This window comes from Macrobrachium nipponense, chromosome 7 (genome assembly GCF_015104395.2).
Source record: "Macrobrachium nipponense isolate FS-2020 chromosome 7, ASM1510439v2, whole genome shotgun sequence".
Taxonomy (NCBI): Eukaryota; Metazoa; Arthropoda; class Malacostraca; order Decapoda; family Palaemonidae; genus Macrobrachium; species Macrobrachium nipponense.
In genome coordinates, this window is record NC_061109.1 from 37,746,967 (window position 1) to 37,765,439 (window position 18,473).

General features: G+C 38.1%; 1 protein-coding gene across 3 annotated transcripts in view; it reads right to left on the reverse strand.

Annotated features, from left to right (window-relative positions):
- LOC135217290 (acetylcholine receptor subunit alpha-like) overlaps nucleotides 1-18,473 on the reverse strand; it is a 770,770-nt gene that overhangs the window by 73,904 nt on the left and 678,393 nt on the right. For all 3 annotated transcript variants that reach the window (XM_064253042.1, XM_064253041.1, XM_064253043.1), the window contains exon 6: nucleotides 6,653-6,821. In XM_064253042.1, the coding sequence (XP_064109112.1) occupies nucleotides 6,653-6,821 (169 nt within the window). The remainder of the gene's footprint in view (nucleotides 1-6,652; nucleotides 6,822-18,473) is intronic.

The following is an 18,473-nucleotide window of genomic DNA, read 5'->3' on the forward strand; positions in this document are numbered from 1 at the left end:
AATGGGAGGAATCGTGACTCCTCGTATCTGCTGGGGAAGAACGGACTGGAGGAATGCAGATCCAACATGAGTGGCCATGATGAGCCCTGACAACTTCTGTGTAACCTGTAGATTAATTAACCCAACAGCGTCTGTATTTATGATTAATCTGAAACGTGATTTATATATAAACCTTTACCATATGAATGCACGTACGTACATACATTTGAAATACTGTATAACGCTCCAGCCAATTTCACCATTGTCGATATTGGCTGGAATATTGTGTGTCACATGTTTGTACTATGTATATAAATATGTACTTCTATACATTGCTTATATACACAATGAATATGTATATATATATATATATATATATATATATATATATATATATATATATATATACATATATATATATATATATATATATATATATATATATATATATATATATATATATGTATGTATGTATATTTATCCATAAATAACAAACACTAGCCCATATTATCAGCATTACAGACACTTTATAAAAAAGAATACATACGTAGATACAGCCACACATTATATATATATATATATATATATATATATAATATATATATATATAATGCATATGTATACATATATGTATGCTAAAAAATTCACACGTGACTTCATTTTATAAGAAGATACCACAGGAAAATGATAGGCAGGAAGTCTATACCAAGCGCTTTCGCCTTTATTCAGGCATCGTCGACAATGCTCCTGAATAAAAGCGGAAGCGCTCGGTACAGACTTTCTTTCTCCCAATCATTTTTCTGTGGTATTCGCTTATATATATATATATATATATATATATATATATATATATATATATATATATATATACACACACACACATATATATATATATATTATTATATATATCTATATATATATAATATTATATATATATATGTGTGTGTGTGTGTGTGTGTGTGTGTGTAAACTGCAAAACTCTGAGTCCCATGAAAGAGTCTTCTATCAAATAAATAAGTTTTCTGTTGTTCTATCATATCGAAATAATCTAATAACTGAACAACCGGTTACCGCATTTTCCTCAAAATTCTCTCTCAAGGGAAACCTTTCCTCAAAGTCGCAATGCTCCCATTTATGCCTTTCATCCAACCCGAAATCTTTTCCCTGGATGAAGAGGCCGCCTTCACGCTTCATCCAGATTAATATAATTTTGTTCTCTCTACCAGTTGAAGCCTCTCGTGAAATTCAAATTTAAAGAGTGTGGGTCTCTCCCTTGGCCCTCGGGAACCTCACCTTTAGCCGGGAGAATCTGAACAGCAGCATCTCGATGCAAAAAAATAAACTTAAAAAATGTTGAATAAAAGTGATTTTATTTCCATCCTAATTAGTTGGGACTGCTTTTCTTCTTCTCCGTTTCGGAAGCAGTATTCATGACATATTCGCAAAAAAGATGAATAAAAATCACAGGATTTCCTTTGCAATCCGATTATTATTTTTCTTTTTATTTTTATTTGCGTGTCCTCCCTGACCGGCATTCATTAATCTCGAAGCTGAATTTGTGGTATCTTATTTGACGAATACTTGAGAAAGCTATTGTCATTTTCTCATTTCTCTGCTTTTCTTTCTCCTTTCCCACTCGTGACGTATGAAATGAAAATACCACAAGAGATTTATGAGTTGCTCACTAAGAAGTAAGAACAGCGTAAGGAGGTGAAACTTGGAGATAATATATTGGTTAAGCTTCTTGTTCACTGACGAAGTACAGACAAAAGTTAGAGGAACCTTCCTTGCCTTAATTTAATATTGGTTAACTATCATCCACTATTTCTAGGTGTTTCCTAAACTGTCTGGAAATCTGTCAAGGCACAATCAACCACTACTCTCATTTATTTTTATTTATTTTGAAATAATTTCATGCCAGCAATTTCACTTACTCTTTAATATTTCACCTCGAAATTTGCCAAAACACAAACGTTAGTTTTGTTAAATCTTCCTGGCTTATCCCAAAATTTAATGAAATACAAAGCACCAATTCTACAAATTATGACTGATTCTCATTATCTTGAGCTACATGACTGCCATTATCAAATTGTCATATTCATAATTTTAGTGCCATTCACTAATATTCTGATCTTTTTCTATTTTCCTTACCCTAAACCTTGTTGAAATGGGCTGGGGATGTTAGGTTACAACAACAACAACAACAATAATAATAATAATAATAATACTAATAATAATAATAATAATTGGTAATTGCCAAACAGTAAACATTCTATGACTGGATCTGGAGTCAATAATAATAATAATAGTAAAGAAGACTTAGAAATTGCCTAAACAGTAAACACTGGGTACTAGTATTGTATTGGAGTCACTAAATAATACTAATGATAAAGTATGCTTGAGAGAGGGTCTGCTTCCTAAGTACAATATAATAATAATAATAATAATAATAATAATAATAATAATTAATAAGGATTGCCCAAACAGTCAACATCTGACTAGTTCTGGAGTCAATAATAATAATAATACTAATAATTAATAATGAATAATAATACTCGGAAAGCTTAGGAAGCAGACCCTCTCTCAAGCATACTTTATTAAAAGTAATGGCTACTTCAGCAGCATTACACTTGTAGAGATTCTTCTCTATTTTCCGAATGGCGGCTTTTTCCGTGCTACTTAGACAGGCTAGTAGAGCGCCTATAGAGGTCATGATCAAATACAGAGTCTAAATAGGTGTATATATTTGAATTTTACAGATAAACTATGATACCATAGTTTATCAAAGTCATTAACGATATAATATATAGTCTCTCTCTCTCTCTCTCTCTCATCTCTCTCTCTCTCTCTCTCTCTCTCTCTCTCTCTTTCTTGAAGCAAGCGAGCTTTCGTCTGGAGCTGCCAGACATCCTCGGGCTGGGAAGCTGAGGGTGGACTGATCTTGAAGCGGTGTCCGTCCTCGTTTATATTTGGAGTTGACAGCAGGGGGTCTGCCCCATGCTGATCTACTATTGGCTGGTGGCGGGTAGGTCTTCGTTTTCATTGGTGGCTTGAACCGGGTCTCAAGCCACTTTCCACGCGTTGATGGTTGCGATGCTGTAAGTCCTGCAGCCGCCTAGACCTCCTTAGCGGCGCGGTTACGTCGATGGGCGTTTCGCTACGCTGCGGGACGTCACGGCTAACTTGATTATGGTTGGCTGCAGGAGTATCTCGTTCGGGGGCGTTGTCTTCCGTGGGGTTGTCGTGCTCGGTGGTGTCATTGTTGGTGGCAGGTCTTCTCATACTCGTAGGGAGGAGAAATTCTTCCTGACGCAGGAAGAATTTCTCCTCCCTACGAGTATGAGAAGACCTGCCACCAACAATGACACCACCGAGCACGACAACCCCATGGAAGACAACGCCCCCGAACGAGATACTCCTGCAGCCAACCATAATCAAGTTAGCCGTGACGTCCCGCAGCGTAGCGAAACGCCCATCGACGTAACCGCGCCGCTAAGGAGGTCTAGGCGGCTGCAGGACTTACAGCATCGCAACCATCAACGCGTGGAAAGTGGCTTGAGACCCGGTTCAAGCCACCAATGAAAACGAAGACCTACCGCCACCAGCCAATAGTAGATCAGCATGGGGCAGACCCCCTGCTGTCAACTCCAAATATAAACGAGGACGGACACCGCTTCAAGATCAGTCCACCCTCAGCTTCCCAGCCCGAGGATGTCTGGCAGCTCCAGACGAAAGCTCGCTTGCTTCAAGAAAGAGAGAGAGAGAGAGAGGAGAGACATATATATATATATATCGTTAATGACTTTGATAACTATGGTATCATAGTTTATCTGTAAAATTCAAATATATACACCTATTTAGACTCTGTATTTGATCATGACCTCTATAGGCGCTCTACTAGCCTGTCTAAGTAGCACGGAAAAAGCCGCTATTCGGAAAATAGAGAAGAATCTCTACAAGTGTAATGCTGCTGAAGTAGCCATTACTTTTAATAAAATAATAATAATAATAATCTGATGTTCATGGACGACATCAAGCTGTATGGTAAGAGCATCAAGGAAATAGATACCCTAATCCAGGCTATAAGGATTGTATCTGGGGACATCAGGATGGAGTTTGGAATAGAAAAATGTGCATTACTCAACATACAAAAGGGCAAAGTAACAAGGACTGAAGGGATAAAGCTACCAGGTGGGAACAACATCAAACACATAGATGGGACGGGATACAAATACCTGGGAATAATGGAAGGAGCGGATATAAAACATCAAGAGATAAAGGACACGATCAGGAAAGAATATATGCAGAGACTCAAGGCGATACTCAAGTCGAAACTCAACGCCGGAAATATAATAAAAGCCATAAACACATGGGCAGTGCCAGTAATCAGATACAGCGCAGGAATAGTGGAATGGACAAAGGCAGAACTCCGCAGCATAGACCAGAAAACGAGGAAACACATGACAATACACAAAGCACTACACCCAAGAGCAAATACGGACAGACTATACATAACACGAAAGGAAGGAGGGAGGGGACTATTAAGTATAGAGGACTGCGTCAACATCGAGAACAGAGCACTGGGGCAATATATGAAGACCAGTGAAGACGAGTGTCTCAAGAGTGCATGGGAAGAAGGACTGATAAAAGTAGACGAAGACCCAGAAATATACAGAGACAGGAGAAAGACAAACAGAACAGAGGAATGGCATAACAAATCAATGCACGGACAATACATGAGACAGACTAAAGAACTAGCCAGCGATGACACGTGGCAATGGCTACTGAGGGGAGAGCTCAAGATGGAAACTGAAGGAATGATAACAGCGGCACAAGATCAGGCCCTTAGAACCAGATATGTTTAGAGAACGATAGATGGAAATAACATCTCTCCCATATGTAGGAAGTGCAATACGAAAAATGAAACCATAAACCACATAGCAAGCGAATGTCCGGCACTTGCACAGAACCAGTACAAAAGGAGGCATGATTCAGTAGCAAAAGCCCTCCACTGGAGCCTGTGCAAGAAACACCAGCTACCTTGCAGTAATAAGTGGTACGAACACCAACCTGAAGGGGTGATAGAAAACGACCAGGCAAAGATCCTCTGGGACTATGGTATCAGAACAGATAGGGTGATACGTGCAAATAGACCAGACGTGACGTTGATTGACAAAATCAAGAAGAAAGTATCACTCATTGATGTCGCAATACAATGGGACATCAGAGTTGAAGAGAAAGAAAGGAAAAAATTGATAAGTATCTAGACCCGAAAATAGAAATAAGAAGGATATGGGATATGCCAGTGGAAATTGTACCCATAATCATAGGAACACTAGGCATGATCCCAAGATCCCTGAAAAGGAATCTGGAAAAACTAGAGGCTGAAGTAGCTCCAGGACTCATGCAGAAGAGTGTGATCCTAGAAACGGCGCACATAGTAAGAAAAGTGATGGACTCCTAAGGAGGCAGGATGCAACCCGGAATCCCACACTATAAATACCACCCAGTCGAATTAGAGGACTGTGATAGAGTAAAAAAAAATAATAATAATGGACGAAGGCAGAACTCCGCAATGGCTACAGAGGGGATAGCTAAAGAAGGAAACCGAAGAAATGATAACAGCGGCACAAGATCAGTCCCTAAGAACTAGATATGTTTAGAGAACGTTAGATGGAAATAACATCTCTCCCATATGTAGGAAGTGCAATACGAAAAATGAAACCATAAACCACTTAGCAAGAGAACGTCAGGCACTTGCACAGAACCAGTATAAAAAGATGCCTCTTTTTATACTGGTTCTGTGCATGATTCAGTGGCAAAAGCCCTTCATTGGAGCCTGTGCAAGAAACATCAGCTATCTTGCAGTAATAAGTGGTTCGAGCACCAACCTGAAGGAGTGATAGAAAACGATCAGGCAAAGATCCTCTGGGACTATGGTATCAGAACAGATAGGGTGATACGTGCAAATAGACCAGACGTGACGTTGATTGACAAAATCAAGAAGAAAGTATCACTCATTGATGTCGCAATACCATGGGACACCAGAGTTGAAGAGAAAGAGAGGGAAAAAATGGTTTAGTAACAAGACCTGAAAACAGAAATAAGATGGATATGAGATATGCCAGTGGAAATTGTACACTTAATCATAGGAACACTAGGCACGATCCCAAGATTCCTGAAAAGGAATCTGGAAAAACTAGAGGCTGAAGTAGCTCCAGGACTCATGCAGAAGAGTGTGATCCTAGAAACGGCGCACATAGTAAGAAAAGTGATGGACTCCTAAGGAGGCAGGATGCAACCCGGAACCCCACACTATAAATACCACCCAGTCGAATTAGAGGACTGTGATAGACCCCCAAAAAATAATAATAACAATAATAATTTATAAATAATAATAAAGAAGACTTGGTAATTGTCTAAACAAACAGTAAACATTCTATGAGTAGCTCTGGAGTCACTTAATAATAATAATAATAATAATAATAATAATAGTCAAGAAGATTTAGTAAATGTCCAAACAGTAAACATTGAGTAACTATAGTTCTAAATTCACGCTATAGATATTGCTAACCTAAAAACTGCTCCCTCATTCGCCACCCTCCCCCACCCCGCGTCGAAAGATTCCCCCCAAGGCAGAAGGCAAGCACTCCCTTCCCCTTTCCCCTCTTACCTTTTCTCCAGAATCCGAGGGGAGGTAAAAGGTGAGGACGGTGAGGAAGGAGATCCCCATGCATGGGATGATGAGGTTGACAGTGTAGAAGAGGGTCTTCCTTCTCATGGTGATGTTGAAGGTGATGTCGAGGTACGGCTCGTCGCAACAGGTGTAAAACTTCTCGTGTCTGCAACGAGAGAAGAAGAAGTTGAGAGAGAGAGAGAGAGAGAGAGAGAGAGAGAGAGAGAGAGAGAGAGAGAGGAGCTGCGGGTTGGAAACTTCGTCGCAGATCCTCTCGTTTCTTGTATATAGAAAGAAGTTCTAACTTCTTCAATGTTTGTTGTTCTGGGGCATGAAATTGGGTTCAAATGAAAAAGGCAAAATTTTGCTGTTTTCTGTAATGAAACAATATAGTTAAAAAGAGATTGAAAACATCCCATTAGATCTTCTTTTCAAATATAGAAAGGAGAGCAAGCAGTTTTAACATTCGTTGTTCTGATACATGAAATTGGGAAAAAATATCCGAATTTGTTTTTTTAACTAAAATGTGAAAAATTTGTAAATAGTAAAAAATATATATATTTCCTAATGCTCTTTTCTGCACAATTACAACGACTTGCAAGTACATTTTTGTGTGATATTGGAAACAATTCTGAAAGTGAAAAATGGATATATTTCCCAATGATGTTTTCTGAAACATAACATAAGGGATTAAGAATGATACAAAGTACATTTTTGTCTGAAATGTAAGAATTAATGAAAAGAGTAAAAAAGAAAGAAATTTTCTAAAAATGTTTTCTCAAATACAATTTACTAAATTACGAACAGTTCAAAGTATATCTTTGTCAGAACTGTAAATAAACAAGTACAAGTATTAAAATAAAAATTTTTCCTACTGTTGTTTTCTGGAACATAATTTGCTAATTGCGAAGACTACAAGTACATTTTCCTTTCAAATGTAAGTAATAAGAAAAAAAGCTAAAAAAAAGTTTTCTAAAGCACGAGTAAACAAATTGCTGTAGAGTAGTAGAGTATCAATAATAAGTAAAAAAAAAATATTTTTTCTAAATTACAAGTAAAAAGATTTGCTGTAGAGTATCAACAATAAGTAAAAATAAAAGCTACAAAAATATCTAAAATACAAGTAAAAAAAGTAAATAATAGGAAAACACTAAAAACATAGTTTTTTTTTTAAATACATGTAAAAAAACCTGCTGTAGAGCATCAAGAATAAGTTAAAAAGGCTAAAAAGGAAAAACCTAAATTACGAGTAATAAACAAATTTCCTGTAGGATGTAAAGATTAAGTAAAATAAAACTAAAAAATATTTTCTAAAATAAGGAGTAAAAGAACTTGCTGCAGAGTATTTTCTCAAATACAAGTAAAAAAAAAAAACCTTTCTGTAGATTATCAAAAATAAGTAAAGAAAGGAAAAACAGTTTTCTAAAATGCAAGCAATAAAAGAACTTTCTGTAGAGTAATCATCATAAACACAAACAGGAAGAACAGTAAAAAAAAAAAAAAAAAAAAAAAAAACCTTATTTTGCATTTGACCCGGAAAACATTTCATGGACACACCTGCCCCACCTGGATGGAGATTCTATTAGAGCCAGAAAGGACGAATTCCCGCTGGAATATTGACCGTAATGGAAGTGGCAGGCGGGACTCAAATGTCATAAATGTCATATATGACATTCGGCTGCATTTGACGAAATACGATCAAATATGAAAGTTACGGTAATGCCATCTTTATGAAATAGCTCTCCGCTGTAGAAATATAGACTTCGCTGTGGAAGTAAATTGCTTTTTAAAAATTACAGAATGTAGTCGAGTGAATCACATGAGACAATTGTGTGTTCAGTTTTCATAGGTCATAAATTTGCTAGTGACCTATATATTTAGATATATTTATACTACATATATATATATGTATATATATATATATATATATATATATATATATATATATATATATATATATTATATATATATACACACACACACACACACACACACACATATATATATATATATATATATATATATATATATATATATATATGTGTGTGTGTGTGTGTGTGTGTGTATATATATGAATGTATATATATTAGTGCACTATATATGGATATGTGTGAATATTTTACCCGAATATCGTTACTTTTGACCTATCTTTCTAGGTCATGACTGAATTCGAAAAATGAAGGAGGTCACGGGTCAATTCCTCCTCTATAAACGTACTGTTTTAGGTATTCTTGACAAAAGTTTTTTCAGGGTCACAGGTCATATTAAAGGTCGAACGAGGCCTGATTCATAGGTACGCCAAGATCTGGTCAATACTCCCAAATTTATTTGACCTTGACCTGTTTATTGAAGGGTCAAGATCAATTAATCAATTAAGATAACAAGATAGGAAGGACTATTGGTGCCGGTCGCAACAGCATAAGCAATCAGCCAATCAGAATGCAGAACATTTCGGCCGATAAATGTAAACCACCCGTCTGCTGTCAATAACCGAGTACTTTGCATTTCCTTAATTCATTTTTGCAATTCTCGGTAGATGATTGCCAGAGGAACCAAAGCATTTACTACATCTTTATGTGACCTCATATACCTTAATATAACAGCTACATGCTAATGAATCGTTATAAGCCGCGTAGAAAGGTTACGAGACGCGGCAGAAACAACAACAATAATAATAATAATAACCACCATCATCGGAATGCTAGAGGATGTTTATCGCAATAAACAGGGCAACGCTATGAAGAAAAAACCCGCATTTTCCTTAAGGTTTATTCTCCATTCAGTTTCATCTTCCTTGATTTGAATCGAAAATGTTCATCTTTCATGGTGAATGTTGGATTCAAGATGATTTGTTTCTGAGTATCGATGTCTTCGCCATCCCATGACAATCAGAGAGAGATGATGAGAAGAGATAGAGTGGATGAGAGAGAGAGGAGGGAGGAAGGAGGGAGAGAGAGACGAGTGGAGGGAGAGAGAGAGAGAGAGAGAGAGAGAAGAGAGAGAGCTAGCTTTAACTATTACTCATCAGTTGGAACGCGGCCATTCATCCCCTTTGTTAGACTCGTAAAACTGGAATGTGTTCACGAGTGCTGGCGAGTCATCATTCTCAATGTCCTTCCTCCCTTGGAACGACTTCATGATTTCGTGCGTCTCCTGGTTGATTTTTTCGTTAATTTAATCTAAGCTGTCTTTCCTTCAGCCTCTCTTTTAGTTGAATTCCCTTGATAATGTCATCAGGTCAAGCAAAATGTATTTAACCTTAAAAACTGTCATATGATTGATTCAGTTACTCATTACATTTTATTTGGATATGAAACTATAAGTTATGTTTTCCTGACAACAAGTTCATTAAAAAAATGTCTTTTATTGAGATGCCGACATACAACTCTGTGATTGCAGATGAAATTATGATATAAAAAGCCTCTTTAAAATAAAAACATTAACTTCAATTAATTTTAACCATTACAGTTCACGAAAAAAAGAAGAAAAAAGCAAGCCAAAGCTTCCTCTCTGCTTGTCCTCAATCAGACAAGAGCACAACAGACTACATTTGAACTCAAAACTGATACACTCCTCAACTGAGACACTTCTCAAGCCACGCGCAACAAGAAAAACGAATGAATCGAAAACTTCTCGTGTGAAAAGGGAGCCACTGATGCCCCTCCTACACCCAATAAAAATTTGTCTCCATTCGATAAAAAAAAAAATGTAAATAATGAGTATAATAAACCTCCCCACCAACCCTCCCCTACTTCGAGTATAACCTTCCAATCGCTACCATCTCCCGGGATGCTTAGAGACGCAACTCGAGACTCTGAGATGTTTCTCTACGCGGGCGCGGTCTATCTCACCGTCATCGGTGAACCCATACTTCGGGTATTCGAGGGCCCTCCCGCTGACGAAGTGTTTATGGTACCGTAAAGGAACGCACGGTATGGAAAGTAACTCATTCCTCGTGACCGTATCCTCACGCACATAGCAGGACGCTGATGTGGTGACTCGATATCTATCGTCTCCGTTGCGTTGGTACTAATGAGGGGTCCTCTCTCTCTCTCTCTCTCTCTCTCTCTCTCTCTCTCTCTCTCTCTCTCTCTCTCTCTCTTGTAAATATACTTTTGGTTACATGATTTTTCAATAGAATGAATCCTTTTAAATATAATGACTCTTTGAACAGAATGACTCTCTTTTCTATAGAATGACTTTTTTTTTTAAGACTGGCTTTTTTGAATAGAAAGGCTCTCTTTTACGTACGATTCTGACTTTTTTCCACTGAATTACTTCCTAATAAGCGCAGTCAATAAATACTGTTAATATTAAGTGGGAAACTGAAGTTATACATCATTAGTATAAGGGCATGTAACTGCTTTGTCACACACACACACACACACACACACATATATATATATATATATATATATATATATATATATATATATATAGATATATATCTATATATATAATATATCTATGTATATAATATATATAATATATATATATATATGAAATGAGTAATTGACAATATAATTAAGACACCGTTGTGAATGAGATTTGTATGTTTTCTTTCTGAATGAGAGGACGCGATGGGGAGTGACATTTTTAGAATGTAGAGATCCTCAATTTGATTCTCCATGGAAACAGTGGTCTCAAAGTGACAAGACAGCTCAGCTTCGCAGGTGCTGGCGCATCTTCCTTGGGTGGCGCGATGCCGAAAGTCGCTGAACAGACCACATCCTGTGTCTTCATGCGGGTGGATGCAGATATGCTTCCTGAATCCGGTTTGAGGCTGTTTCTTGGGTGTGAACAATGACCTGCATAATGACGTCATGAACTTATGATGAAATTAGTGATGACACTTATCTGGGAGTGTCTTGTGTGTTAATTCGTGCTTGCGTGCGAGCAACCTATTTCCCTACATAATGAGAGATTAAGTTAGCCAAAATGGGAGAATGCTACAGAGTCGGCAAAGGGCTAAAATGGCTCCTTCGATAGTATTTTTGGTTAAATGTGTGTAATCTGTGTTGAATGGGTAAGCATACTTACTTTTTAGCCAAAAGTGTGGCTTGACTGTATTTTGAATATTTGTTTCAAAGATGTTCTATTTCATTTGACCTATTTATTTTGATCCATAATCTTTTGCTTATCAATGTGTTCTCCTGTCTTCTTGTAGGCGGATCTGGAACAAAGGGGAACTGATCTGATATTTAGAAATGGGAACTTAACTGATGTTCCGTGGTGTTACTAGTCTGTGCTGTGACTTTTCTTAGCTTTATGATTAAACTAATGTGGGTTATTGTAGAAGAGGGATGGAGTAGGCTATCCGAGTTCAACCTTACATTTAATCATTTTGTTAAGAACCTGAATTATTTAGTTAACGCTTTGCTCTTAAATAAATGTATTTTTGTAGTTCGCCAGTCTGATTTAATTGCCTTAGGTAATAGAGAGAGAGATGGAGAGAGAGAGAAAACGGATGTCACCCAGTGCCTGCTGCTACACGGCCATTGCTATCAAATGTACCGAGGTTGGAACCTCGGTAATATATATATTATATATATATATATATATATAGATATATATATATTTATATTATATATATATATTATATATATAATATGTGTGTGTTTACAAAGCAATTACATGCTCATGTGCTAATGATTTATACCTTCAGTTTCCCGTTTAAAATCAACACTTCATTAACTGCTTTTATTGGGAAGTAATTCAGTGGAAAAAAGTCAGAATCGTTTATAAAAGAGAAAGAGAGCGTGCGCTCGTAAATAGGCCCATGTAAGAGCTCATAAAACAAATACAAGAATAAAATCAAGTATTACTACAGCTCTGAATTCTGGTATATGTTAAAGAAGACCGAGAAGGGGTAGCTAAAAGTGTGGAATAGTAATCATGGTACTTTACTTGCTGACCCCTGAGGGATGGAGGTCAAGATGCTGACTAATTTAACCCCTCATCTGAACACAACCACCTATAGTAGATTCACATCACCCGTGCATTTGATGTCTAGGCCAGTCCCTTACGACGCTCCTGATTGGCTGTTGATAAACCAATCACAGGGCTGGAAACTCTCAGTCTCTCGCGAGAGTTCACATAGGCAGGATGTATATGTTCCATCTCTCTTCAGGGATACTTTTGAAAGACGTATCTCTAAAGGGAGATGGAACATACGTTCTGCCTATGTGAACTCTCGCGAGAGACTGAGAGTTTCCAGCCCTGTGATTGACTTATCAACAGCCAATCAGGAGCGTCGTAAAGGACTGGCCTAGACATCAAATGCACGGTTGATGTGAATCTACTATAGCAGGTAATAGGGCTGTTTGACAACAGCTCTTATTACCTCGGCAGAAAAACCATTCTTGCAGAGTCCACCAGACAGGGTAGTCGAGTTAAGTAAAGTTGAATATAGGATTTAGGCCAAAGGCCAAGCACTGGGACCTATGAGGTCATTCAGCGTAGAAATGGAAATTGACACTAAAAGGCTTGAGAGGTGTAACATGAGGAAAACCTCGCAGTTGCACTATGAATCAACTGTTAGAAGAGGGTGGAAATTAAGATGAATAAAAAGAATATGAAAAGAGGTAGAGTAAGACGAACGCAAGTGGTTGCAGCTAGGGGCCGAAAGCACGCTGCAAAGAACCTAAGTAACGCCTACAGTGCACCGCATGAGGTTTACTGACAGCACTACCGCCATACGGGGCAGACAGGGTAGTGCTCTTGGTTCAATTGCTGAAAGTGGATTCCAAAATCTCCCCTTTTGTATCGACGGATTCTACTGAGAGACATTGAGAATTCTCTCCCATTTACTGTTGTGTCTCGAGCCTCTCGTAGTCTCTCTCATATGCAGCAGGGAATATCAGACTTCTCTCATTCACATGAAGAGTACGTCCACGTGCCAGGAAATGCTTAAGAAAGGCTTACGTAAGATAGTACAATGAGAGTAAATTCCTTTTCATATCCACCATTGACTTCTTACTTTTTCCCCCGAAAGACTCCTAATGTCAGCCACTGGATTTCACTTTCCTCATGCAGTATGTACCGCCCAAACAATAAGCAAAACTACAACAATATTCATAAAAAAAAAAAAAAAACAAAAAAAATCAAAAAAAAAAAAAAAGATATATATATATATATATATGTATATACATATATATATATATATATATTATATAATATTATTTTTTTTATACTATTAATATATATGTATATATATGATATATTTATCTATCTATATAATATATATTTACGACTATTGTTTGTAGTTTTTGCTTTATTCGTTTGGGCGGTCATACTGCATGAGGAAAGTGAAATCCAGTGGCTGACATTAGGAGTCTTTCGGGGGAAAAAGTAAGAAGTCAATGGTGATATGAAAAGGAATTTACTCTCATTGTACTATCTTACGTAAGCCTTTCTAAGCATTTCCTGGCACGTGGACGTACTCTTCATGCGAATGAGAGAAGTCTGATATTCCCTGCTGCATATGAGAGAGACTACGAGAGGCTCGAGACACAACATTATATATATATATATATATATATATATATATATATATATATATATATATATATATATATATATATATATACATATATATATATATATATATATATATGATATATATACTATACAAACAAATAAATAAAAATAAATAAAGGACGTAAATAATAGCATTAACCTAATTAACGGCAGAACAATAATTGCACTTAACAATAACAACAAAGGAAAGACTTTAGTTTCCCCGAATACTTCGCACAATTACAAAAAAAGAAAAATTTTCAACGACAAACACTAAAATAAAACCTTTTACATTGTGGGATTCCAGTTCCATATCGTTACACACAAACACACACACACTTTCCCTCGAATCCTCAACCACCCAGACAATTTCCTGAGACTCTGGAACGAGGTTCCCAGTGGCCACAGAACTGGACAGAATCAACACGTATAAAGAACGAATAAAATACCCCATATTCCGTAGATGTGAGAACGGGGGACGACACAACTTCTGAAACTGCAAAACTTTTTCAAAGGACGAAGACTTCCCTTTCCTGCTGCGTCGTTACACACAGAGAATGGCAGCAGTACTTTGCCTACCCTTTGGAATGTGAAGAGGCTGACCCGAGATGTTTCCAGAGGAGATGAAGCGTCAACGGGAACTCTGCTTAAGGACATTTCGAGTCAGCTTTCGTTATAGAGGCAAAGGTCATCCTAAGTCAGCTTTCGTTACTTTCCAAAAGATCATCTCCAATCAGCTTTCGAAACTCTGACAAAGGTCATTTCCAGTCGGCTTTCGAGACTCTGAAAATGGTCATCTCAAATCAGCTGTCGTTCTCTGACAAAGGTCATCTCAAGTCAGCTTTCGTTAATTATGCAGAGGTCGTTTCAAGTCGGCTTTTGTTATTTAAACAGGTCATTTGAAGTCGGCTTTTGCAATTTAAACAGGTCATATCAAGTCGGCTTTTGTTATTTAAACAGGTCATCTCAAGTCGGCTTTTGTTATTTAAACAGGTCATTTCAAGTCGGCTTTTGTTATTTAAACAGGTCATTTCAAGTCGCCTTTTGCAATTTAAACAGGTCATATCAAGTCGCCTTTTGATATTTAAACAGGTAATTTCAAGTCGGCTTTTGTTATTTAAAAAGGTCATTTTAAGTCGGCTTTTGTTATTTAAACAGATCATTTCAAGTCGGCTTTTGTTATTTAAACAGGTCATATCAAGTCGGCTTTTGTTATCTACACAGGTCACCTCAAGTCAGCTTTAGTGACTCAATTGCAAGTAATTTCGAGTCGGTTTTCATTACTCCGCAGGAGACTCTCTCTCCTCGGCTTTCGTCACGCTAAAAGCCCATCTCGAGTCAGCTTGATTTACTCCGACAGAAGTCGTCTCGAGTCATGTCTCTGGTGCAATAGCTTCTAGGGTTCGTTGCGACTCACACTTAGGATATTTCTCCCTCAAAGAAAAGGAAACTACTAAGTTCATATCCTCTGTCAGTTGAGAGAGTAGAAAGAACGCCATCTTAGTTTACGGATACATTTTTTTGAGAGAGTGAAGTGAACGCCATCTTAGTGTACGGATAAATTTTTTTTATGTGTAACCAGTGAGAGACTATGCTTCATAAACGCCATATTCAGAGGTGCGTCATCCAACCCAGAGCCTTTACATTGGCGGTACGGGACGTTTTAGGATTGGGACCCTCAGTTTCGACCCTCTCTTAAAATGCCGTTATTTTTCTACAGCATTCTTACTCTAATACTACTAATAATACTAATAATAATACTTCCATCCTCAGCAAACACTTCCTTCTTCAGTGAGGAGATCGCTTTCGATACGAAAATAAATGAGTAAAAAAACCGTTCGACATCCCTAATGAGAACCTCGATAGAGGGACCGCCGTATCAGCAGAGATGAAAGCGCATCCTATGAAAAGGTTCACCGCAAACACGTCTCTGTGAAAAATGGAACTGGGGCAAATCTCCCCCCCCCTCCCCCGTTCCACGCCCTCCACCTACCACCCTTCTTTCCCTATCCCATCTCTACACACACACACACACAACCTCAAGAAGGTCTATGGAAATAGGTCTCAAAAGTCTTCTACTCTCCCCCCTCGTCTCTCCGATGACAAATGATGTTTACATTAAAGGTGGTTTCCCCTGAGAGAGAGAGAGAGAGAGAGAGAGAGAGAGAGAGAGATTCTGCTGCTACAACTACTACTGTGTTCTTGGTATAAACAATGGCAAAAGATCAAAAGAATGTCACATTCGAGTGCTACTCGCAAGGCAGACTACTACAGACACCACCCAGTATTCGTCGGAGAGAGAGAGAGAGAGAGAGAGAGAGAGAGAGAGAGAGAGACACCGTTCCCATAATGAGTTTACCATGTATCTCCTCTCCATTATAAATCTCCCTAGGGCATAGCACTGAACGCTCTGCCATTCATTGCCACAACTGCTTAGACAGGATTCTTTCTTACTTTCTTTCTTTCTTTCTTCTTCTTCTTCTTCTTCTTCTTCTTCTTCTTCGGAGGAGGAGGAGGAGGAGGAGGAGGAGGAGGAATAGAAGGAGGAGGAAATGTAATGACGGTGATTGAAGGTCGTCCATTCTGTCCTAAAGTCACTTCTTCCCGAGATATCTTTGTCAATGGCGATTACTTCACGAATAAGTTTCTTTTACTAATTTACTTTACGAAGGAACTTAATTAAAAAACGATCATAGAACAAAAAGCAAAGAAGCATCTAAATAATGTCAAAGGGAGGTCCTGTCCGAAGTTCAAAGAAAACAAATTTAATTTTTCACTAAGTCGACAAAAGGAAAGGCCATGATAAAAAATTCGATATTTCGTCTTCTTCTTCTTCTTCTTCTTTATTCAGTCAGAACCTGGATTCCAGTTAAGAGGATCATCATTTCCAGCAATCATTGATCACGTTTGGAGAGAGAGAGAGAGAGAGAGAGAGAGAGAGAGAGAGAGAGAGAGAGAGAGAGTTCGGATTATCCGACGGTCTTATTGAGAATATCAGCTTATCTTTTAATCTATTTGCCTAAATCCATCGAGAGAGAGAGAGAGAGAGAGAGAGAGAGAGAGAGAGAGAGAGAGAGAGAGAGAGAGAGAGAGGAATAAGAAAACAGGTTGTAAATGGAATGATCTGGGAAAGAGAAGAAAATTGCGCAGACTAGGGAAAGTCTGAAAGTTCTAGCAAGAGGAGAAAGTTGGGAGAAAGTGTGATGGATGGTTAAAGATTGGAAGCAATAGTTTTGTATAAGTATTTAGGAGAAAATACATCGGGTTTCATAGACTAAGAGAAGCAATGAAAGCAGCATGATATGAGCCCAAAACTGGGAGGGAACTGGAGTGTCTGTGTATGCCGGAATTGGAATGGATGAAAGGATTGTTGAGCCAACTCACCTTTATGGAACGGATGTGTGGATTTTAAATTAGAATCAAACAAATGGTGGATGTTGCAGAGATGAATCCCTTGGGTAGTATACATGAAGCATTTGAAGAACTGAAATGCGAGAAACTGGATTCATCTGTGTCGCTGTTTAAGTCCTTCTGACTGTGCGTCATGTCAGTCTAATATTTTATTCATAAAACAGAATTTCTCTCTCTCTCTCTCTCTCTCTCTCTCTCTCTCTCTCTCTCTCTGCAATGTTTGCAAATGCCTTACCTTAAGATGCAGTTGTCCTTGTTCCCAAAATGCATTCCCTCCCCCTACCCCCACCCCTACCACCTTTCCCTTCACTGTCTCGTTCATCCATGCCTTTGCATCTCATTTTCTCTTTCTGCCTCTCTCTCTCTCTCTCTCTCTCTCTCTCTCTCTCTCTCTCTCTCTCTCTCTCTCTCATATACTTCCCCCTGAAGTTGTATAGACTCTTTCCATCTCATGTACTTCCCCTGAAGTTGTAAATTCTCTCTCTGTCTGTCTCTCTCTCTCTCTCTCTCTCTCTCTCTCTCTCTCTCTCTCTCTCTCTCACAAACTTAATGTAATTCCCGGGACAGATTCACAATTGTTCATTTCCACTGTCCTCTTTAGAAGAAGCGCCTGTCTCAACGCTAACTCTGGGTTGCAACTCGTATTAATCATGGTTCTCTCTCTCTCTCTCTCTCTCTCTCTCTCTCTCTCTCTCTCTCTCTCTCTCTCTCTCTCATTCTTTTTCCCGTCTCAATAAAATCCCATTAACTCGCTGAAGCTGCTTTACTCGTGGGGGTGTTTGCTCCCACGCTCTGACCATCCCTGATCGATTGGCTGCAGGAGGGCCATTACTTACGAAAACAGTAAACGACGATACGCAAATGACTTGAATAATCTGTCTGATCTGTT